General features: G+C 42.9%; 1 protein-coding gene across 4 annotated transcripts in view; it reads right to left on the bottom strand.

Moving 5' to 3' along the window:
• Positions 1-965: 965 nt before the first annotated feature.
• Positions 966-24,491, bottom strand: part of Thrap3 (thyroid hormone receptor associated protein 3) — a 43,139-nt gene continuing 19,613 nt past the window's right edge. For all 4 annotated transcript variants that reach the window (XM_027399258.2, XM_027399257.2, XM_027399254.2 and 1 more), the window contains 9 exons: positions 17,814-18,716; positions 15,674-16,372; positions 13,077-13,249; positions 11,926-12,037; positions 10,262-10,346; positions 8,505-8,692; positions 5,097-5,292; positions 4,564-4,707; positions 966-2,524 (listed from right to left, as the gene is read on the bottom strand). In XM_027399258.2, the coding sequence (XP_027255059.1) occupies positions 2,303-2,524; positions 4,564-4,707; positions 5,097-5,292; positions 8,505-8,692; positions 10,262-10,346; positions 11,926-12,037; positions 13,077-13,249; positions 15,674-16,372; positions 17,814-18,716 (2,722 nt within the window). In that variant the 3' untranslated portion in view covers positions 966-2,302. The remainder of the gene's footprint in view (positions 2,525-4,563; positions 4,708-5,096; positions 5,293-8,504; positions 8,693-10,261; positions 10,347-11,925; positions 12,038-13,076; positions 13,250-15,673; positions 16,373-17,813; positions 18,717-24,491) is intronic.

Genomic DNA, 24,491 nt, shown 5'->3' with positions numbered 1-24,491 from the left:
GCGGAAGAGCCACCCCGAGACCCACACACATACCCATAACTTCTGGGGACCCCTGCACAGCCTGGCGGTCAGGCTGATGGTTGAGTATTGAGAGCGCGGAGGGCGGGCCGGGTCGCCGGGCTATAGACTGGATGAGGCGGGGACTCAAGTCATAGGTCAGGATCCAGGTGCTAGGAGTGGGCGGCCTGGCTCAGCAGGTTGGGCCCCAATTCCAGGACAAGTCTTCATACAGGGTCTCAGCTCAGCGCTAGGGTAACAGCTCCTCCAAGTGCTCTTCCGCGACTACTAAACTCTACTTTGGCTAAGTCTCCCAACCCTGGCCAGACTTTATGTCTTTTATACATTTCCTGGCCCTCCCCCTCTACTGGCTCGCCAAGTTCTTAGCTGCAGGGGAAGGTGGAGAGAGGTACATACCAGGGCGGGGCCATTCCGGAGAAAGTGGTGGCTCTTTAAAGTTATGGCCTACCGGTATATTCTCAACTTCAAAACCCCACCGGTGGGAGATTTGATTCATATGAGAGCCTGGTTGGGTTTCTGACAGTTATTACAGATTCTCTTTGAGGGAAGGCAGGAAGAACCTTAGTAAGTCTATTCAGGCCCAGGGCTGGCAAGAGTCTGAAGGGCCTACCCACCACCGTGCTACCAGTTGGGCTTGGCTCACCTGTAAATAATCTTTATGCTGGGTGAATATACAAAGGCTGAGCTACTTGACTGCAACCTTGACCCCTACCTCACCACGAAGGAAGCCAAAGTCCTTGCTCTTGCACTGTACTGAGCTGGTTCTGGGATATTAAAAGCAGAGACTTTGCAGGGACTCCACGGAGAACAAGAGGTACCTCTTCCCAGGAAGGAAGAGCAGATTATGGGGTAGGGCACAGCTGTGTAGGTTTCCTGAAACTTCTGTGGGAGGTACCTACCACCCCAGGGTGGCTCATGCAGGTGAGGAGGACAGTGAACACAGTCCATTTACATCTGTCACTTCATTTATTGTTTTTATTTGCAGGAGGAGTTGAAACAAAAACTTAAGGGTGTTTTTCTTTTCTTCCCTAAACATGAATCATTCAAGTAAAACCAACTTAACTATAAAATTAGCAAAGTAAGGGGAAGTAGCAACAACCCAAGAGCAAAGGCTGGGGGAAGAGGAGGGTGCAGTCGGCGTGGAACATATGCAACGGATGGCGTGGTTCACCTGCTCGGGAACCCCTCCCTGGAAGGCAGCAAGCACAAGGACCCCTTTATGAGAATGCCCCCCAAACATCTGAAAATGTTTCAACTCAAAACGTAAGGTTAAAAAAAACCAAAAACACACAACCCCACAAACCACCCAGCCATAACCGCCATCCTTAATCGATCATAGGAGTTTCTTTTCATTTTATAAAAAGATCAATAAAAAATATTGAAAAATTATTTTCTCATCTTCTATTTGTAAAGATAATAGAATTCAGAAGTCTCTTAGAAAACAGACCAGAAACTGCCCTCCAGTTTCCACTCCTTCTGCTGAGGACCAGCAGAGCTACAAAGTTTAGGATACTGGAGCTGCTGGTGGAAGATGGGAAGCCCAGCCCGGGAGAAATCAGACAAGCGCAGGGTGCATGGGGAGGCTGGGAGCAACTCCACGTGACACATGGCTGTGCAGGAAGGGGACACAGGTGGTCAGAAAGGCCTTAAACTCCTCCGTGACATACAAAACAAGTTTCTACAAAGATCCAAGCAGTTTGGTCCCAAACTGAGGCGAACACTTCAATGTTTATTCACATGCTTTGTTTTCTTTCAAGAATCAAAGTTCCCAAATTAAATCTTTCTGCTAATATTACTACATATCCATTAAAAAGGAAAAAAAAGAAAAAGAAAAAGCAAAGAAAAATATAAGGGCTTTTTAAAAATCAGGACAGGAAAAGGCTGAAAACCAAGTTCATTCTCTTAGCTCCAAATGAAGGAAACTTGGTTTCTAATAGGGGGGGAAAAAAAAAAAGAAAAAAGAAAAAAAAAAAACAAAAGAACAAATCCAAGCATCAGCATCATTCTCCCTACCCTGCCCCCACCCCACACCAACAACAAACAACAAACAGCGGGAGCCCAGTGTGTTTCGGTCTGCTTAAAACATGGGCCTGATCCTAGGCTCTGTGGCCAGCGTCCTCTGTCCAGTGGACAGCACCAGGGATGTGTACTCTGCTGTTGTACGGTTCTGTGTAGCTGGTGGGTTGTGGGGTGGGATTTGCAGGATCTTCTTGAGGCTCCCTGTTTCCACCAGCCTCTCCCAGTGCCTTTCTCCCCTGGGCAAGGGCTCCATCAACAGTGGCCCTTATTCAGCTGTGGGCTGTAAACTGTCCTTCTCTTCTCTGTTCTCTGTCCCACTCTCATCATCTTCAATTTCTCCTTCCTCTCCACTGAATTTGTCGTGGGCCCATTTGGGACTGGTACTGGATTTCCGGAACATGAAACGGCCCCGACCTCGGGGGAAGGCTCCTCGGCCACGGCCACGGCTCATCCACTTGTCACTGCCTTCGCCTTCCCGGTCATCATGCTTGGAGAAAAGAGAACTGGCATCAGTATTAGAGCTCTCCTCTCTGTCCCCATCCACATAGAAAAGGATGAGCCTTCTTCCCTTCGCCCATTCTATTCCCAAACTGCCACAGGTTCAGATCCAAGAGGCAATAGTGTGGACATTACAACAACAGTGTTGGAGTAATAGAAAATCTTGACAAAGCACAAAGACAAAAGCTTCAGCTCGGGTTGGAGAGGTTACTTAGTGGTTAAAAGCACTGGCTGCTCTTCCACAGGTCCTGAATTCAATTCCCAGCACCCACATGGTAGCTCACAATCATTCATAGTGAGATCTGTTGCCCTCTTCTGGTGTGCAGGCATACATGCTGTATATATAATAAATGAGATAAAAAAAAAAAAAAAGAAAGAAAAGAAAACAGAGCTGGAGAGATGGCTCAGAGGTTAAGAGCACTGACTGTTCATCCAAAGGTACTGAGTTCAATTTCCAGCAACCACATGGTGACTCAAAACCATCTTGAATGAGATATGGTGCACTCTGCTGGCATGCAGGCAAAAGACTTTATACATAATAAATAAATAAAAATCTCAAAAAAAAAAAAAAAGAAAAAACAGAAAAAAGCCTGGGAGTGATAGTGCACGCCTTTAATCCCAGCACTCTAGAGGGAGAGGCAGGAGGACCTTTGGACCTTTGTTGAGTTCGAGGCCAGCCTGGTCTACAGAGCCAGTGCCATGACAGGGTCCAAAGCTACAGAAAAACCTTGTCTCAACCCCATCCCCCAAATAAGGCTCATCTAACCTTCCTGTCTATCCTGCCACTATCACTACTGTATAAACGAAACTATTATTTATAACACCATTTCTCTCTGCTTAAAAAATATTCAACTTTATATGCAGCAATCAGTGTTTTAATTTTAAGCCTGCATGTATGTCTGTGTGAGATCCCCTGGAACTGAAGTTACCGACAGTTGTGAGCTGCCCTGTGTGTTGGGAATTGAACCCAGGTCCTCTGGAAGAGCAGTCAGTGCTCTTAACTGCTGAGCCATCTCTCCATCCCTAGAACACCACTGCTCAAAGGAAGAATCCAGAAAGTCAATTTAACATGTGAAATAGAGCCCAGCCATTAGACAAGGAACAGCACAAAAAGGAGGACATACCTGGAGCTCCAGCACTTTCCAAACCTCCCACCCAGGCTGCCCTCTTACAGCACACCCCCTCTTCAGTGGTATCAAGGAGGCAGTGTGTCACAGGAGGAAAAACAGCCTACATCTTCTAGGCTCCTGACGTCAGTTGGCTGACTGCTAGCTGTTGCTTTACAAGGCTGAAGTGCCACAAAGACCAGATCAAACTGGCAATACTTCCTCGGGTGGCAAACACAAGCAGGGAAGGGCCCTCTAGAAGCTTCAAATTGGCTCCCAACAGTTAGGCACAACCCCCCGTAATTACTAGGGCTTTCTGAATCACAGCAAGGCCAAGAAAGTTACTGACTAGGTAACAGCCCAGAGGAGCATGGGAACGACTTACAACATAGGTAAGAGAAAAGCCTCAGAGGCATTTCATTATGGCAACAGATCTTTTTCTTTCCTCAAACGGTTCTAGAGCTGTTTTTCCTGTCAACCTAGTAGTAAAACGTGACAGGCTGGGAGTGAGTGAGGAGTCAAAATTCAGGAGACAAGAAAGGCAAAATAGTGAGTTCGAAGCCAGCCTGGTCTACAGAGCGAGTTCCAGGACAACCTCCAAAGCAATAACAGAGAAACCCTGTATCCAAGAAAAATAGAAGAAAGAGAAAGAAAGAAACAAAGAAAGAAAGAAACAAAGAAAGAGGCAAAAGTAACACTTCCTGCTTTTTCTGGAATCCATAAACAGCTCAGAAGATAAACCACATTGGAGCCAAAACTGACTCTCCAGAGAAGAGCCATCTAGCTAGCACTATCCTAACACGTTCACAGTGCTCTAAGCCTGTGTGCAAACTTAAGGAGGTCAGACAGCCCAATGAAACCCTTCAAAGCCATTGTGTGTCAAAAGCTCTCTGGCCCTTCCTGGTTAGTCCCAGACACATACCAAGTAATACTTCTTGCTTTTGGGTGTGTACTCTGGATCCCATTCCTCTTCCCGGTTTCTCTTTTGAAAATCATTGTTGCTGTTGTTGTTATTGTTGCCAGAATAGTTTCCTCTGCCCCAACCTCTCCCTCTTGCTCGAAATTGCTGTAGAAATAAAGGAAGCAAAAGGAACAAGGTCCATGTCAACAGCAGAAAATATTCATTCTGTTAAAACACTTTCCTGACAGGGAACTGACAGCTGTCACAAGTAGTTAAGCTAGTTTGTAACTAGTTTCTTTCCTCCATCCTCCTAAATTTGGGGGGGGGGGGCGCTCAGCCGTGTACATACACACACACACACACACACCACACACACACGTTCTAGGATGGCAAGCTTAAAAGGGTTTGGAAGTGATTATAAACAAACAAGTGAACATAGAAGCTGAATCTATAACTGGCTTGCTTAGACCAGAGGCAAATGAAATGTCCTACTGAAGTCCAGTCAGGACTAAAAGGAGCCAGAGGCTTAAAGAAAGAGGGAGGGAAGCCCTTACAAAGGTTCCCCGAGCTCTGCCGCCTCTTTCATTTGGACCCACGAAGTCTTTGGTCCCCAGTCTGGATTTGTCAAAACCCGTGGTACTCTCCTCCCTCTCCTCTGCTTCCTCGGGGTACTCCTCAGCTTTGTAGGAGTGAGACGACTGGGAGGAAGAAGAGGAGGACCTAGACCGGTCTCTTGCTCTTCGGTGCTTCCTACATGGAGAAGAAGAAGGAGGAGGAAATCAAGATTTGTCCTTAAAGACTCACAGATAAACTACCAAGCAACCAGGTTACCAACCTGTCCGCCCCAACCCACCCAGCAGACCCAGGGCTTCCTCGGGGTTCTGTGAGTCATTTATAGCAATAAATCTGTTTCTGAGCTTGTGATATGTATCAAACATACAGAACAAACAATCATGGCCTCCAGCGTCAGTCTAACACGTGAATCAACAGAGAAGGTGAGTAGGTCTGTGTGAGACACACTGGCTGGCTCTGACACTACAGCAAAACCCTTTTGTTAGTGAGCTGTCACTTCTAGCACTCAAAGAAATGCTGTTTTTCAGGCAGGCACAAGACTCTAAGATGAAATAAAATGTCTAAACACCTTATTGATAAAACAAGTATTCAACAAAGGACCAGAAAATTCTGCATTCAGTTTATAGGTGACAGAGCTGAGCAGAGTCTGGATTCAAACCCAGCTTTAATTAGCCCATTAACTATATACAACCACCTCCTACTGAGCTCCAACAGGTTGTGTTGTTAAGCCTAGAATCTGCAGCAACTCTTCTTGGAGTCTTATCTCTTGCTTCCCCTTCATCTAAGGGAAATTACAGACTAGACAAATTAAATTAATATGATGACTCATTGTCTATACAGTACAGTACAGTCGGTGCCAGCCCTACCAAAAGTATCAGAGGTTACGTAAATGACCCTAAGGTTTCAGAAGGAACAAGTTCCCAGGAAGAGAACTCAAGGTATTCCTCAGTTCTTCATTTATAAAAAGCACTTTGGGCTGGGCGTTGGTGGTGCATGCCTTTAATCCCAGCACCCAGGAGGCAGAGGCAGGCGGATCTCTTGAGATCGAGACCAGCCTGGTCTACAAGCTAGTTCCAGGACAGCCTCCAAAGCCACAGAGAAACCCTATCTCAAAACAAAACAAAACAAAACAAAACAAAACAAAAAAAAAGGGGGGGGAGCTGGAGAATTGTTTCAGCTATTGAGAGCACTTGTTCGACTCTTAGCACTCACATGACAGCTCATAAACACCTAGAACTCTAGTCCTGGGGAGCCAGAGCTCTTTTGGCCTTTTGGGCACCAGGTGCACACATGACACACAGGCATATGACACATACACACATACACACATACACACACACACACACACACACACACACACACACACACACACACACACACAGAGCACTCTGCGCAACTCCCACTTGTTTTAGTATCTACTAAGAAAAGGAGAAATCCACAGTTATACTTATTGTAACCAAAATTCGAATATCTAACCACTCTCATACTCAGTGCCATTGTAAGGAATTTTCAGAAATAAGACTCTCAAGAAGTTCCAATTCAAGCTGGGCAGTGGTGGCGCACACCTTGGAAAATCTCTGAGTTCAAATAAGTCCAGCCTGATCTACGAAGCAAGTTCCAGGACATCAGGGCTACCCAGAGAAACCCTGTCTGAAAAAACTGAAACCAAAAACCACATCAAAAAAGTCAAAACAAAGGAGTTTTTATGAATTGTACAAAGACATGGTAATGAGCCAGACACTGGTGGCACACGCCTTTAATCCCAGGATTCTGGAGGCAGAGGCAGGGGGATCTCTGAGTTCAGAAACCAGCCTGGTCTACAACAGCTAGTTCACGACAGCCTCCAAAGCCACAGAGAAACCTTGTGGGGTGAGGGGGGGAGATGGTAATGAGAATAGTGATGTAATTAAACATCACTTGACTCAGTCACTCAAGCATGCAGTGCCCAAGGAGGCCAGAAGAGGGCACAGATCTCTTCAGGCTGGGAACTGAACAAATTCCTTAATATTGAATAAACTCTAGTCATTTAGTAGCCTCCCCTGTCACCTCTGGTAGGCCTGGCATTGCCCTGTAGAAACCTGCTCTAAGCAACTTATTCAAAGTTACAATGCATCTCAAGGGTGGGTATGTTTCAGAAGGAAATATTAGAATTATTTTTTCTAGACTTAATCCTGAGGTGCTTGTGGGGATTCACCCCCCTTTCTATCGTGGCAATGTGGTGCACACTTATAACCCAACACTTGAGAGGTAAAGAAGATCAGGACTCCTAAGGCCATTGTTAGCTGCTACGCCATGAGTAGAGCCCGCCTGAGACAAAGCCTGCCAATTCAAGTTGACAACAGCAAAGACATTGCTTCCTGAGAAGGTTAAAGCTGCAACTCTGCACCACTGAAGAAAAGGTGACTCAAACTGTAGAGCCTTCAACAGTGCACCAAGGCTGGATGCAGCGGCTTAGCATGTGCAAGAGCATACTCTAGCACCCCTCCCCCGGGGGGGGGGGGGAGAAAGAAGGCAAACAAATGCCATGGCATTGGCATGTTGTCCTACATAATTCAACAATGCCTGCTCTGTTTTAGGAAATATTTGAACACTACTTTTGAATGGTCTGTGACACATCAATAATCTTGTCCTATCTAGTTCCACCTGGTTCTTTAACCAGTTTTTTTATTCTAATGTGTTAGATGTAACATAGCATTTTATTCTAACTTTTATTCTAACAATGACTTTCTAAACCATAAGCACACTGGGAAAAATGTTCAATGAGAAAGAACATGTCCAGCTGGGCAGTTGTGGCACACACCTTCAATCCCAGCACTCAGAGGTAGAGGCAGGTGAGTTTGAGACCAGCCTGGTCTACAACAGCTAGTTCCAGGACAGCTTCCAAAGCCACAGAGAAACCCTGTCTCGAAAAACAAACAAAAGAGAGAGATAGAGACAGAGAGAGAAAGAAAGGGAGAGAGAGGGAGGAAGAGAGAAAGAGGTGGAGGGAGAGAGGGAGGGAGGGAGGGAGGGAGGAAGGAAGGAAAGGAGGGAGGGAGGGAGAGAGAGAACATGTCCAAAAAACCTGTCAAACAAACTTGCCAGTGAATCTCCACAATTTCTTGCACAAAGCCTTCTTTGGACAAAGATAACCTTACTTAGATACAAAAGTTCTATTTTCAAGCTAGGGAAGAAGACACTACAGATGTTGCTTTAGTACCTTTAGTTCTCTGGATAAGGCGGCCTGGAGTACCCAAAAGCCCAAATGGACAGGTGTTGTGTGCTCTCATGTAATCCCAGTACTGGAGGGAGAAGTGTTTGAGCAACCTGGTCTACATAGTAAGTTCTAGGCCAGCAATGGTCTGGTATGAGTAAGGATGGACAAGCAGGGGCTTGTTTTAAACACGTACTTTTGTTTCTTTGATCCTTTGTGAGTTTTCTCTGTTTTCTCAGTTGACCTTTCTCTCGAGTGGCTAGAGTCTCGGGAATCCACCGACTCTCTTGATTTACCTCGCTTAAGATCTCTCTCCTTATGTTTTTTACGACGCTCAATATCAAGGCGGAGATCAACAGGATCATCTTTGTATTTGCCTTCAGCCTGCCAAAAAAGATGTCAAAATTAAAGTTTTTGGGATCTAGAACTGCTAACTCACTCACTCTCAAATGTGGTTTCTACCAATGGAGGCACTGGGAATCTTAAGAACCTCACCCTAGCCAGTTTTTTGTTTTTGAAAAGAACAATCAAGGTGCTGTCTCTTGAAAATGCTGTATGTGATTCTTACTTTGTTTCCTGTGTCCCAATAATGCCTCTGGCTAGGTATATATGCTGAAATGGCCAAAATCAGCTCTGGAAGATGTTTTTATTAGGCTTATAGGAAATACTCATTTTTCCCTACCTAAAGTAGCCACCCATTACTGACTGTGTGGAATCACCTTAAAGTACAAGAATAAGTAAAGACAAAAAAGCAACAATGGCTAGATCACCTTTGCAATGGCCTTCAGTAACTCCAGGAAACTTCATGAGGGAAAATGTCTAAGATGGCTTCAGGGATACCATGCACTGGGATTTGTCTAATGGAAGTAAGTCCTTGCTAACAGGAAGCTGCCCACACTGTATTAACATCTTATATACATGAAACCATACACTTTCTGATGCAATGTTTCATTTAAAAAGAATGATAGGAAGGAAGGTTATTATTTTATCAATTTGTTTCTGAGAGTCTGAGACTTCTATAGACTCCAAAAGCCAATAAACAAACAAATAATGACAACAAAGGACAAATGCAGCCACCACTCCTTCAGCCACTGGAGGGTATCACTGAGGAGCTGACTGTTGGAGGCACAGAGCATAGCCTTCTGCTGCTTCAGCAGGCCAGGCAGAGGGCATGTGGAGACAGGAAAGGGGGTGGAAGATGAGAGATTACACAAAACTGTCTCTCAACACTTTCAACCAAAAAGACACAATTTGTTTAGAAAATTTTAAAACGGTATTTTAAAAAAGGTTTCAGTAGCATAGAACAGCCATCTCATTTCAAATTCCAACTATATATATGAATGATGGTCAATGAATATTAAGATCTTAAAAACGCCATCTACTTATTTCACAGTAAGGACTGCATAGAGTCTAATCTCTTAGTAACAGTGTTATGTGCACATCATTGCAAATGTAGCCAGGCCATTTCAAAGTAACAGTAATCGACAGATGATATGGTACAATGTTAGAAAAAAACAAAAAAGCGCACCAGCTGTTGAACACAGTCTACTGAGTTAAGATATGAATATTTCACTCTGCTCTGACATGCATGTCTTTCTGAAATCATGGTTGGAAATAGTGCATGTAGACAGTTGATTTGATAATACTTACAAGCAGAAAAATATCACAAAAAGTTTCTTCTCTCATCATGGGCACTTGTTCCAAAACGCCTCTCTTTTTTTTCTCAAGCTCACCTCAATAGACTCTGGGGTCATTTACCATATTCTAACCACTTCACAAAGGTTGTTGATACATTTTAATAAAAATTAACCCTTTGTAGTTCATTTTTAGAATTATGCCCATCCTTAAAAGAAAAACACAAACTTAAGTAGAGAGTAATACAAACACATTTCTGTCAAGTTCATGCCCAACGCACTCATTATGTTGGAATTAGTGATCAAAGCAACAGTTCACCTTGTAGCCAGGTTCCCGGGGACTTTTCATTTCCTCGTGAGTCAAACCATGTTTTCTGAATGTACTGGGGGAAATGTCTATCCTCCTAAAATTAAAAATACAGAAATTGTGTACTATTCTACAGACCACTATTGGTTAATATTCTAGATCCTAGGGGTGGGTAGTCATAGACACAATTACTTTTCATTGCTTATCTGATATTAGCTATATCGTCCTTTAGTGTTAAGATTAAGTGTGCATGCCTAGCACGTACTCTATTATTGAGCTATACTTTGAACAAAATCATGCCTCCTCACCCCACCCAAAGTAAATAAGTAAAGATATTTAAAAGATAGGTATTGTACTCATTCATGTGTGTAGGTGTGTGTCTTCAATTCATAAGCTACAGCACATGTGTGGAGGTCAGAGGACAGGTTATGGAGTCAGTTCACTCCTAGAATATAGGATCTGTGGATCAAACTCTGGTCACTAAGCTTGGCAACATGCAACTTTACCCACTAAGCCCTCTTGCCAGCCCAAGTCCCTTTATTTTATTTTGGGGGCGAACAGTTCGTACAGGGATTGAACTCAGAGCTTTTCACATACTCTACTGTTGAACCCCAGCACTCTACTCTTTCCTGTTCTGTTTTGTTGTTTTACTATATAGTAGTCCTAGCTGTCCTAGAACTTGCTATTCAGACCAGGCTGTTCTCAAACGCTTAGAGATCTGCCTGCTTCTGCCTCCCAGTGTTGGGATTAAAGATATGTGCCACCATGCCCAGTCTCTATTCCTTCCTGATGGTGCTACTAGTTAGCAAGGCAGATTTGATATTATATTTGCTTATAATCACATCTACTGCCCTGAATACACATATATCCTCTGCTAAAGTCAAAGAGTAGTTTCTATCTTAAGAATCTGAGCACATGGGCCATTATTTCTCTGTAACACTAGTTCTAGATGAGAAACTGCCCTAGACTGCAAAGTCAACAACTGTTTTATAAACTGGGTTTTCCTCAGCACTAAGATGATTAAGTACTAAGGAATTACAGGTATGGTCAACTTAGTTTCTACACAAGATCCCATGTGCCTAACAGATTCCCTCAATTACAAGGGATATTCTTTAAACCCACTGGGCCTTATTTAAACCCCTTGAGATAAGTAAATTTTAAGTTTCTCCCTCAACCTTCTTCCCCAAAAAATTCTCTTAAATGAAATAGATAAAGTTGCTTAGAGAAGTTAGTATTTATTCTTACTACAGGAACCTCAGATTTTTTGGGCCCAATGTGAGAGACTACAGCCTTCAAAACATCTTTTCCATTCCCAAATACCATGTCCCCAGATGGCTAAGAGCCCTAGACAAAGTTACTCTAAATTTTGGATCAAAAGTACATTAGCGGGAGAATGCAACAAGGTCAGTTTAATATCAAATGACAAGTTTTTTTTTTTTAATGATTTATTTTTATTTCAAATGCACTGGTGTTTTGACTACATGTATGTCTGTATGAGGGCACTGGATTCCCTGGAACTGGAGTTACAGATAGTTGTGAGCTACCATGTGGGTGCTGGATATTGAGCCTGAGTCCTTTGGAAGAGCAGTCAGTGCTCTTAAACACTGGGCTATCTCTCCAGCCCCTAAATGACAAGTCTTTTACTACAACCCCCAATATAAGGCTGAGGACCTCACCTGTGTATCTCTGGGCTTTTCTTATTTTTAGCTGCTTCTTGTTCATTTCCTCTTTTTAGGTATTTAGTAAAGCGTTCATGCAATGTCATTCCAGAGGATCCAAAGTGATGTTCTGTTAATATTCAAAAAAATACATTAACTTGTTATTTAAGGGCAGACACAATGCTCAGTGAACCTGTAGCCATAAAGATACAATTTAGTATTCAACCTATATAATATACTGAAAAAGGGAAGAAAGTGGCTGGCTCAGAAACTAACGCTGGGTTTCTAGTTAGCTCCCCTCATCTTAGGGACATGATACAAAAACAAAGGACCTGGTGCTTACCTCTCTTTGGAGCACAGGACCAATTAATACTGATTTAACTCTAGGTGGAGCCTGTATGTAACCAGCCCAATTCAGCTTTCTGAATCATTGCTCTTGGCCATTTCTCAACCTGCCCACCTCCATTTGTCCAGGGAAAGATAGAGAAAGAAATTCACATCACCAAGTCTACAAGAGACTGCTACAAAGGAAAAGCGGTAATGGAAAAGTCACTTCCCAAAGGCTGGAAAAATAGCTCAGAGATTAAGAAAGGTTACTATTTTCCCAGAGGACACAAGTTTGCTTTCCAGCACCTTTGTCAGAAGGGCTCACAACCAAATGTAACTCTAGCTCCAAGGGATCTGACACCTTCTGGGACCCTCCCACCCAGATACATACATACATACATACATACATACATACATACACACACACACACACACACACACACACACACACACACACACACACTTACTTTAAAAGCCACACCCCATACTTCATGTTGAAGGTTGTGTTTATTATTACAGATTGCTAGCATTTCAGAACATTCATCTCTAATTAAAACATGCAAACTTCTCCCTGAAGTATGTTCTTTTTAGCTAGTCTTTAGCTTTCAAAGTCCTACAGACTTCCTCATTCCCTAGTCATTTTTTTTTTGTTTGGTTTTTGGAGACAGGGTTTCTCTGTAGGTTTGGAGACTGTCCTGGAACTCTCTTTGAAGACTAGGCTGGCCTTGAGCTCACAGGGAGCCACTGCCTCCCGAGTGCTGGGATCAAAGGTGTGCACCACCACCGCCCAGCCCTAGTCATTGTTTTAAGAAAACGAACATGTGGAAATAGTTTCTACTCACCTTTAACATGATGAACAATGGTCACTATGTGCTGAGCAAACAATTCTGAGGGGCTACGCTGAGACTGAGCTGACTGTATATGCTGGAAAATGGAACGAAATTCCTGTTCCTTTTTATTGCTATGGACTAGATCCCGACAAAGCTTTCTTTCCTGAGCCAATAAGCCACTGGGTCTGAAAGACAAATACAAGGAGATTCAGTGTAACAAGAGATACAGAATTTTACATTCTTTTTTCTTTTTGGGTTTTTCCAGACAGGGTTTCTTTGTGCAGCCATGGCTGTCCAGGAACTTGCTCTGTAGAACAGGCTATCCTCGAAATCAAAGATCCATCCATCTTCTGCCTCCCAAGTGGCTGGGATTGAAGGTGTGTGCCACCACCACTTGACTGAAAGTCACAATTCTTTTTTCTTTTTTAAAGATTTATTTATTATGTATACAGTGTTCCTCCTTTATATATGCCTCCAGGCCAGAAGAGGGCACCAGATCTCATTATAGATGGTTGTGAGCCACCAAGTGGTTGCTGGGAATTGAACTCAAGACCTCTGGAAGAACAACACTGCTCTTAACTGCTGAGCCATCTCTCTCTACTCCAAGTCCAATACTTAAGTTAGAGCCCTGTAATTCCACTTTTTTCTAAAACTTTATTTTATGTGCATTAGCATGAAGGTGTCAGATCTCCTGGAACTGGAGTTACAGACAGTTGTAAGTTGCCATGTGGGTTGCTGGGAATTGAACCTGGGCCCTTTGGAAACAAAGCCAGTGAGTGCTCTTAACTTCTGAGCCATCTCTCCAGCTCCAATTCTTTAACCATAAAAATATACTAATTTTCTGATAGTTTTTTTCCTATATAACTCAAGGCTGGATATGAACTTGTGATCCTCCTGACTCAGCCTCCCAAGTGTACTGGGACTGCATGAATGAGCAGCCTTTATGGGCTGGGGGCCAGGGTGCAGAATGAAGGAAATCAAAGCCAGGACCTTGTACATACTAAGTATATGAGTCTTCCAACATTGAACCACAGTTTCCTATTATTATTTTGGGCCTGGGAGGGGAGGATGAACTTGTGTAACACATATAAGTGAAAGTCAGAATAAAACTTGTAGCAGTCAGTTCTTTCCTTTCAGATCACCAGGATTGGTGATGATGTTGGCTTTACCGGATGAACCATCTTGCCAGCCCCTCCTTTCTTTTTCTGGAGATCGTTCCAAAGAGTTTTAAATCTATCCATAATGTTCCTATTGTTCTCTATCAAAGTCCAAGTAATGTTAACACATTACAACTAAGGAAAGATGGGTCCAAAGATCTTTCATCATGGAGAATCTTCAAGTTGGAAAGCGTTAAAACTTGGTGACTATATTTCCTATTGCTGTTTGTTTTAACACACAAAATAAAGATACTGTAAAAGATCAAATAGCAGCCGGGCGGTGGTGGCGCACGCCTTTGATCCCAACACTCGGGAGGCAGAGGCAGGCAGATCTCTGTGAGTCAGAAGCCAGCCTTGTCTACAGAGCAAGTTCCAGGACAGGCTCCAAAGCAATACAGAGAAACACTGTCTCAAAAAAACATCAAAAAACAAAACAAACAAAAAACAACAACAACAAAAAAACAAGGATCAACTAGCTTGGGTAGGGAAGGTCATTCAATGAGGCAACATAAAGAAGCAAAGAGTGGGGCTGGTGAGATGGCTTAGTGGGCACAGGCAATGGCCTTCAAACCAGAATTTAGATCCCAGGAGCAACATGGTAAATGGAGAAAACTGGGGCTGGAGAGATGGCTTAGAGGTTAAGAATACTGGCTGCTCTTCTAGAGGTCCTGAGTTCAATTCCCAGCAACCACAGGGTGGCTCACAACCATCTGCAATAAGACCTGGTGCCTTCTGCAGGCAAAAATGCAGGCAGAATACTGCACACATAATAAATAAATAAACAGATAAATAGATAAACAAACAAACTTTAAAAGGGGGGGGAGTAAACTCCAGAAAGATGTCCTCTGACCTTCATATACATGCTGTGGCATGTCTACCCTATCACCACACAAAATACATGCCCTTCTCCCCTTCTTAAGCAGAGGTCGAGGGTGTGGCTAGAATGCTACTGAAACAGAGTTCCAACTGGCTGGGTACATTATATATACCACATCAAAAGCAGCCACTCTGGGCTCTATCATGCTTCTCTGAAGGGAAGAAGGGAAGAGACTAGACCCATCAATTTGAAATTTTTCTGTTATTTAATGGTGGGAAAAATATCAGATTCTGGTAACCCAAGTAAAATGGAGACATGATTCTCAAGTGTCTTCACAGGTAAAAGAAACAATGTGGATGGGAACTGGCTTGGAGGTGAAGACAGATCAAAATAGCAGTTCTGAGTTCCCAGAAACAAAGAAAGCCAGCCAGTAATGGCTGGAGACATTCTCTACCCCAGCAATGCCTATGGGCCACAATCAATCTGTGAGCTGTAATCACTCAATGACATACTCTCTCTACTTCAGGGACAGACATAGGGCTACCCACACTGACAGGTTGCAGCAAAGGAACATTTCCTTCTCAGGAAGAAGGGGTAAGGAAACCATCTGAGGGTCAACAAGGAGCACTCCTCACCGTGCAAGGTCCTCATCAAAGGAGTCCATCCGGACATTGACCTGGGCCTCCCGAGTAATGGAAAAGGAAGACTTCCCTGAGGAAAAGTCTCCTTTGCTTCCCAGCTTGTCTCGGCTCTCAGAGGTCTTCCTTGGGGGAGGTGATGAATTTTTCTCCTGGACCGCCTTGTACGCAGTCACTCGGAAATTCTTTTCTGGCACAAAGCCCCTGTGCCCACCTTCACTCCTCTTGGCCCCTCCACGCTCCTCCTTTCTGGATCTCTCTGTGAAAGGCTCCTCCTCCATCTCCTCCGCTTTCCTCTGCTTCTCCTTCCCAGTATGCACCAGGCTCTCCCACTTGCCTGACTTCTCTTCCTCCTGGTTTTTGCTTGCACCGGCTATGACTTTAGACATAAATTTGGGCTCATCATCAAACTCAGGTTCCTTCCTTCCCTTACTTTTGTCCTTATCTTGCTCATCCATCTCCTCCTTGTGGAAGTCAGCCATCTTTTTCTCAAAGTCATCACGGAGCTTATACCTTTTGGGTGACTGGCTGCCTCGGAAGGGCTTCTCAGTGTCCGTCTTGGGAGCAAATGGATCAGATTTCATTTTTACATCAGCATCAGAGAAGCTCCCCTTCTCTTTAAGCTTCTCTTTATCAGTATTTGTTTGTTTCTGCTCCTTATCTTTCCCATTGTCTGTTTTCTGCTCTTCCAGATACCTAGTTATAAAGACACAAGGGGACACACAAGAGGCCTACTGAGCATCCTGCTCTTCCACAGCAGCACCTGTTCTGTTCCTGCTCTGGTTTTGAGTCTCTGAGCAAACATATCTATAGATTCCAGTGTTATCAGAACTTTCTACCTGGTTCTTGTCTAATGAGTTCTGAAAAGAATCCTTCATGGATTTATGAACTTGGCATTTAAGAGTCAGTAGAATTGTGCCTTACAAAAACAACAAAAAAGCTAGAAGAGCAAGTTATTTAGGATACTGAAAAATTTTTTTACTTACCTGTTATGTGGTCTAAGGGGAAAACAACTACAGTCTCACCCCAACTTTCACTCATTCATTTAAAATCTGCTTTCAGCAAAGTTAACAGAATGTTCAACCTTGGACTGTTTTGATTTTATACAACTCATATTTGGAAATACAAGTCTCAAAAAGAGACTTCAAATTTGCTTCAAGTCACCTAGAAGATCTACACAATGAAATATACTGTGAACACATAAAAACAAAATACTTGTTAATAGGTGAAAGAGTGCAGAGGTGGCAAAATCATTATTTTCCTAAAGGAAAAGCAGAGACCAGACTCCAACATACATTCTCTATATTCAGTGCTGGCAAGCAACAAAACTTACATTGCAAAGCAAACTCTAACTTCAGCGAAGTACAGAATTGAACATATGCTAATTATAAGCAATGCTAAACTGAACTAGTTACATTAATGAACATGGCAAAGAAGCAAGAAACCAGAGAATATGCTAATAAGAGTAAAGAATGGAAGGAGGAACCTCTTGCTGTCTTTTTTTACTACAAGGTCCTGGCACCTTTCCTGTAACCTTCCATTCCATTCAAACCACACTGAAACAATTCTTATCAAACTTACCATGCCCTCTTCCAGGACAACAGGACCAATGTACTGCCATACCATCTCCTAATATAAAGCCAGGGCACATGCCCGCCTTGTGTTTTTAAAAATTGCTCTCCTGAACTAAGCCTTGGACTTCTTATTTTCCCTAGTCTCCTGATAGTACAGCTCTTCACGACAGACTAATCCATGTATATCAAACATGGCAGATGGTGGATCCTAAAGGTCTACAGCTCCAATGGCCAGTCATGTTGGCAAAGACATTTTTTGGTAACTGACCCACAAACCTCTACAGTTTTCTAGCTTAGACTGGTAGAATCCAAGGCAAGTTTTTAAATGTGAAAACATTACCACAGACTAATCTAAAGCAGCTTATTCGGCAATACAAATTTAAGAGAGTTAGAGTTAAGGTAAAGTTTCCTTGAGTGATCCCTTCTATTTCAGCTAATGAAAAGCTGAGGAAATAGGAATTAATTACCTTATTACCATTAATCAGAGATCTAACTCAGGTGTTACTACAAGAAAACTGCTGGCTAGTGATAACCACCTGGGGATAGGGAAATGAGACACTTGCCTTTTTGTGTATGCTGCTCCTCCCGAAGCAGCGCTCTCCTCTTTCTGAGATGAACCATACGCAGAGCCAGTGGCTGGAGGACTCTTACCCACAGGACTCTTTTTAGATGGACTCAGAGACCCAGAGCCATGGTCAAACTGACCTTGGTGAGTTCCAGACTGATATCCAGCACCACCTGACATAGATGAGCCCATCTGGGATGTATTAGAAAGTGGAGGACTAGGTTTTGGCACAGGGCTAGGGCGCGGTGACCTTCGCCTAACCACCACAGACTGGAGGGGGCTTTTGAGAGCTGGGCTTCTCTCCCGGGGACTCAGATCAGAAACGGAGGCCCGTGATGCAGAACCAGTGCTATACGTGGTAGCATCTGGCCATGGCTTTAAGCTCTCAGACCCTTTTATATCTTGAGAGGCACCTCCAGAAAATGTCTGCTCCTTGGCCTCATCTCCCTGGTTATCACCGGCTGCCTGAGATGGCCTGCTATCCTTGGAAGAGGACTTTTTCTCTTTTGTAGCCTTGCGCTTAGATGACTCAACTCTGCTGTGGTTGGAGGATGAGCGGGACGATGAGGAGCGTCTTGACCGGTCAGAGGATGACTTATCAGAGTTCCTAGAATGGCTTCTGGACCGTGGTGAAGGGGACCTTCTCTTTGGGGATCGGGATCTGGAACGGCCCCGACGAGGGCTGTATGCTTGCCGGTAGTTCTGCCAATTGGACCGGTAGTTTCCATAGCCACCTCGGTTATATTGGCCCCATGGATAAAAGCCTCGGTTTCGCCCACGGAAATAATAGGGCCTTCTGTAGCCTCTGTTGTGGCCTCGGAAATCTCGATTCTGATACACTCGGGGGTGATTCCTTTCTCTGTTATGAGCTGGAGAATATGATCTGGAACGAGACCTAGAACTGCAGAGGAAGGGAATGGGGAAAATGTTTTTTTTTTTTTTTTAAGCACAGCATTTCTATTAAAAAAAAATGCTAACAAAGATAACACTGCAATTCCTACTGTTCTTTATCATTTATTTTCAGTTTTGTTTTGAAAGCAAGAGTATAAACTTAAACATCCACTTTTTCCCCCTCTATTTTGTAAACTAAAGACACAGGCACAGAAGATGTAGCAGGTGGCCAAAGGTACAAAAAACTGTGTGCTGATACTGGTGACCACTCTAACACCTTAGGTCCATCCACTATTATACTAGCCCCTTCTCAGTAGAAAACTAATGTCTTAAATAGAGACCCGAGGTTGTAAAAGCACAATTGTAACAGCTTTCCATCAAACAAAAAGCACAGCTATTAAAATATTGAAAGAGCTGGGTGGTGGTGGCATACACCTTTAATCCCAACATATGTGAGGCCTCTAGAGGCATGTGGATCTCTGAGAGTTCGAGGCCAGACTGGTCTCCAGAGCTAGTTCCAGGATAGGCCCCAAAGTTACAGAGAAACCTTGTCTTGAAAAATCCAACCCAGCCCAACCTAACCCAACCAAACAACAACAACAAAAAACCAACCCACCCACCAAAAAACTTGAAAGAATGTGCCAAAATCAGAGTAGAAAAATATGAAACACTAATTCTGTACCAGAAACTGGAAATCATCTATATAGGTCAAATTTCTATGGCTGCACGTCATAGTCTCACTGAGGTGCCACAAGAGGGCACTATCTGACCATAAGGCACCCAAGCACAAGACTAGAGCAAGAGAGGTAGGGACAAGGTCCTTTCAGCTCAACTCAAGGCCAGAAGTGTGTTCATTTTAATACAGAGCTCCGGAGACGCCAAGGCCCACTGACAGAATCATGGGGACTCATAGGAGTTTGTCTAAGATGTTCAAGAACACAAGCTGTGAATAACCAAGAGCCATCAAAAAGGCCAAAGCCAGAGCCAGTGTATGGCTACTGGCTGGTTTTATATCAACTTGACAGAAGCTAGAGTTATTAGAGAGGAAGGAGCCTCAATTGAGAAAATGCCTCCATAAGATCAGGCCTGGATGGCATTTTCTTAATTAGTGATAAATGGGAAAGTGGGCCCATTTTCCTTTCCCATCAGGCCTTTGGGAATGGGGCCATCCCTGGGCTGGTGACCCTGGGCTCTGTAAGGAAGCATGCTGACCAGGCATGTAGAGCAAGCCAGTAAGCAGCACCCTTCAGCTACCTCAGAATCTGTTCTCGCCTCCAGGTCCTGGCCTAACTACTCCCGTCAATGATGAACAGCAATATGAAGTGTAGGCCAAATAAACCATTTGGCTCCTCAACTTGGCTTTTGATTATAGTGTTTTATCACAACAATACTAACCCTAAGACAGCCTATAAGTTAAAAATCAGGGCAGTCAGTGCCAAGTCTGACAACCTGAGTTCCATTTTCAGTTTGATCTCATCTCAAGCACCCACAGGGCAGAGAACCACTTCCTACAAGTTGTCCTCTGATTTCCACATGTACATCACACACTTACACAAAAAAAAAAAAATAAAAAAAAATGGCTTGTACAAATTCATTGAGTCCTACCCCCATTTTTTTGAGAGACATGGTCTCACATAGCCCTGGCTGGCCTCGAACTCTCAGAATCGCCTGCCTCTGCCTCCCAAGTGCTAGGATTAAGAGCACTTGATAATGTTCTTGAATACCATTTATCTGGCCAATTATGATATTAATATTACTAGTGAATACTGCAAAAATATTTTGTCAAAATATAAAAACCCTCCAGGAACAATAGCATGATCCAAGTATATTGTATTCATGTATGAAAACAACACAATGAAATCCATTACTTTGTTCTAATTACAATAAAGAGTCTAGTTAGGCATGGTAGTGCACACCTATAACCCCAACACTTTCAAGGTGAAGGCAGTAGTATCAAGTAAGAGAAGGCAAGAATATCCCAAGGCTACCCAGCAAGTCTGAAGATACTGTTTCAATAAACGAAAAACTAGGGAATAGAGAGATGGCTCTGTGGTTAAAAACACTTGCTACTCCTCCAGAGGACTATAAGAATTTGGTTCCCAGCACCCACAGCTAAGTTCACAACCACCTTTAATTCCAGCTCCAAAAGATTTGTCTTCACCTAGTCTCTGCAGGCACAGGCACAACACTAAACAAAAACCTTCAGGCAAGTACACGCACACGAAATCCTAGTAACCTGGGAAGATTAGGTAGGAAAGAGAACTGGAGCTAGAGGATGGACTGGGGGATTTAGCAAGACCCAGTTTGAAAACAAAATTTAGAAGGGACTACAATGTAGCTCACTGGAACAGCATTTACCTACCACACAGGGGTAGCGCTTCAGTCTTTCTAGTAAAAACTGGCGTTTTTGTCTGTCTGTTTTGGTGCTGGTAACCAAACATAGAACCTTATACACTCTCAGCAAGCACTCTCCCATGGAGAAACATTGAGCTATGTTTGCTTTTATTGTTTTGTTTTCAAAACAGGATCTGACTATGTAGCCTTGACTGGCTTCAAACTCAACAGATCTGCCTGCCTCTGCCTCATGAATGCTGGGATTAAAGCCATGTGCCAGAATGCCTGGCTACATTTGCTTTTAAAATGGTAATTCCTGGGGCTGGCCAGATAGCTCAAGAGATAAAGGTGCCTATCACCAAGCATTTCCACCCAGAGTTCAATCCCTGGGACACACATAACAGAAGGAGAGAATCAACTCCTACAATCTGTTCTCTGACCTCCTTATTAAGTTCACTTGTGGTATTGCTTGCCATATACATACACACAAATAAAAGTAATAGAAAGTAATAAGGAGCTGGAGAGATGACTCAGTGGTTAAGAGCATTTACTTCTGAAGCAGACCTGGGTTTGAGTCAACACTCACATGCTGGCTCATAGCTATATGCTAACTCCAGTTTCAGGGAATCTGCCTCTCTTCTGGCCTCCAAGGTCATCACATGCATGTGGTATAAACACAGACAGGTAAAACACTCCTATACAAGTCTCCTCCCCTTACTTTACTCAAGGTCTGGCTTTGCAAAGTCTCTTATTCATGACAATTCAGAGTAATGACTATTTAGTGGTAATTCCAGAAACACAATTCTTTTAGTGTCCCCCCCCATTTGTTTGTGTGTGGGTCTGTGCATGCCACAGAGTATTATGTGTAGGAGCTCGAGGACAACTTGTAAGGGTCAGTTCTCTTCTACTTTGTGGGTCCCAGGGATCAAACTCATGTCCTCAGGCGTAGTACCAAGTTCCTTTATCCCTGAGCTACCTTGTTTTACCATGTTTTTTTAGTTTTTATTGTGATAAACTGTTATTAACAAACTACTTTATTATTCATTCTGTTAATTTTTTTTTTTTTTTTTTTTTTTTCGAGACAGGGTTTCTCTGTGGCTTTGGAGCCTGTCCTAGAATTAGCTCTTGTAGACCAGGCTGGTCTCAAACTCACAAAGATCCGCCTGCCTCTGCCTCCTGAGTGCTGGGATTAAAGGTGTGAGTCACCAATGCCCCACTGTTAATCTCTTTCTGTAGCTAATTTATAAATTAAGCTTTATCATAGATGGTATATAGGAAGAAACAGTACTATGTATAGGGATCAGGTCTAATACCAGGCATACACTGCTAAGTCTTGGGACAGTATCCCTGTAGACAAGGAGGAACTGTTAAGGACTTGAAAACGAAACAAATAGTTGGGTTTTTTTGTTGTTGTTTTGTTTTTGAGACAGGGTTTCTCTGTGGCTTTGGAGGGTGTCCTGGAACTAGCTCTTGTAGACCAGGCTGGTCTCAAACTTACAGAAATCCACCTGCCTCTGCCTCCCAAATGCTGGGATTAAAGGCCTGCGCCTGCGCCGCCACCACCATCTGGTGCAAAGAGTATTTTTAAGGAGAAGCTTGCATCCAATTTAATTTAAAGGTAAAAGACAATTGGTCTTTAAAAAAAAAAATTTACTTATTATGTGTTCTGCCTGCATGTATGTCTGCAGGCCTAAAGAGGGCACCAGATCTCATTACTGGTGGTTGTGAGCCACCATGTGGTTGCTGGTGGGGAAGTGAACTCAAGACCTCTAGAAGAGTAGTAGCCAGTGCTTTTAACCTCTGAGCCACCTCTCCAGCCCGAGAATTGGTCTTCTAGTATTGCCCAATGTTCTTAGATGTATTTACACCACAAAGAATAACATCTAGCAAAGATGCATCTAATATCTGATTAATAGTTGCTATTTAAGCAAAATTTAAAGTCAAGAATAAAAACTTACCTTCTATATTTTTCATTCAGAACAATTGAGAAAAGAAAGGAGAGACAGATGCAGGTAATGAAATGGAACAGGACCCCAGTGAAGGGCTGTTTGAAGGAGGTGATCCATCACCAGCACTAAGAAGGGTGTAATTCATGTTCCCATCCTTAGACCTACTGCTGCTTCTGTTACCAATCACTAGAGTAAGGGAGGACCCTGTGGTCCCCTGCATCCAAACGGGCAGTCACATGAAGCTCTGCAGACTGCAAAGGAAGTTATTTAAGGACTCACTGAAAAGGATACAGTCTGTGAAATGAAGGGAAAAAAATGAGCTTTCTCCAGTTCAGTAGAATGCAGCAGTTAGTTAATTTAAAGGCATGGTTTCTCAAACTCTCAGGATAGATACTTTCCTTGTAGGAGAGGAAAAACAAAAGGAAACAACAAAAACAAAATCATGAAACAGATAAGCCAGAAAATAAAAATTGAGAATACAGTGGCAAACTTATCTGTTTCTTAAAAACAGAAGTCAGGCAACAATCAAGACAAAAAGCATGTTTTCAAGGAGCAAAAAATATTCTTCCAGAGTTTTAACAGCCTCCTAAGTAACTTGATAGCACTTAAATTGGCTACAAACTGCCTGTTTATGACATTGCTCAAGTCAATTGTCAAGCCAAATCAGGAAACAGGATCTGCCCAGAAATTCCTGTTTCAGAAATGGTTGGCACATTTCGATTTGGTTTGTCAGTTCAATTTTGTTGTTTAGCTTTGGCTGTTCAGTCATGCTTGGCTTTGAACCAATTATTTACCTTCCATTTACTGAATTAAATTTTAAAATGGTATCTTTCAGGACAAAATGAACTGAAAATGAAATTTAAGTCACCGAAATCAAGACTGGGTACAAGACAGAGCTCACGCAGACCCTCTTTTTTCCCTTCAGTCTTCTTATATCCCCTTTTGTTTAATCTCCAACTTTTCACAGATTCCATTGAGCTTTAACTTACTTTTGTTAGGAAAGGGAATACTTTTTTCTTTAGCCAATTGTGCATTTAATGTTTAAGTGCTATACTGAGCCATCAAGAATAAAACTTTATTCTTTATCTAAAGAAGCTTTAAGGTCATAATAAATTCTCAAGAAAAAGATTCTAGATACTTATCAGGAGACTTTTTCCCACCTTGGTTTTTTTCTTTTTTTTTAATTGGTTTTTCGAGACAGGGTTTCTCTGTGGCTTTGGAGGCTGTCCTGGAACTAGCACTTGTAGACCAGGCTGGTCTCAAACTCACAGAGATCCGCTTGCCTCTGCCTCCCGAGTGCTGGGATTAAAGGCGTGCACCACCAACCACCTGGCCACAGATTTAACAAATCTGTTTCGTTAAATAAATGCAACTTGTCAGTGACCAGTACATTAAATATATACCTATGATCTCTGGTAAATTCCTAAAAGTTTACTGACTTTATTTAGTGAATTGTGATTTCTCTCCAATGCAATGATATTAATACTATTAATCCTTAGTTG

Source organism: Cricetulus griseus, chromosome 2, assembly GCF_003668045.3.
Source record: "Cricetulus griseus strain 17A/GY chromosome 2, alternate assembly CriGri-PICRH-1.0, whole genome shotgun sequence".
NCBI classification, from domain to species: Eukaryota; Metazoa; Chordata; class Mammalia; order Rodentia; family Cricetidae; genus Cricetulus; species Cricetulus griseus.
The sequence above is the reverse complement of the archived record's forward strand: the minus strand, read 5'-3'. Positions and strand labels throughout refer to the sequence as shown.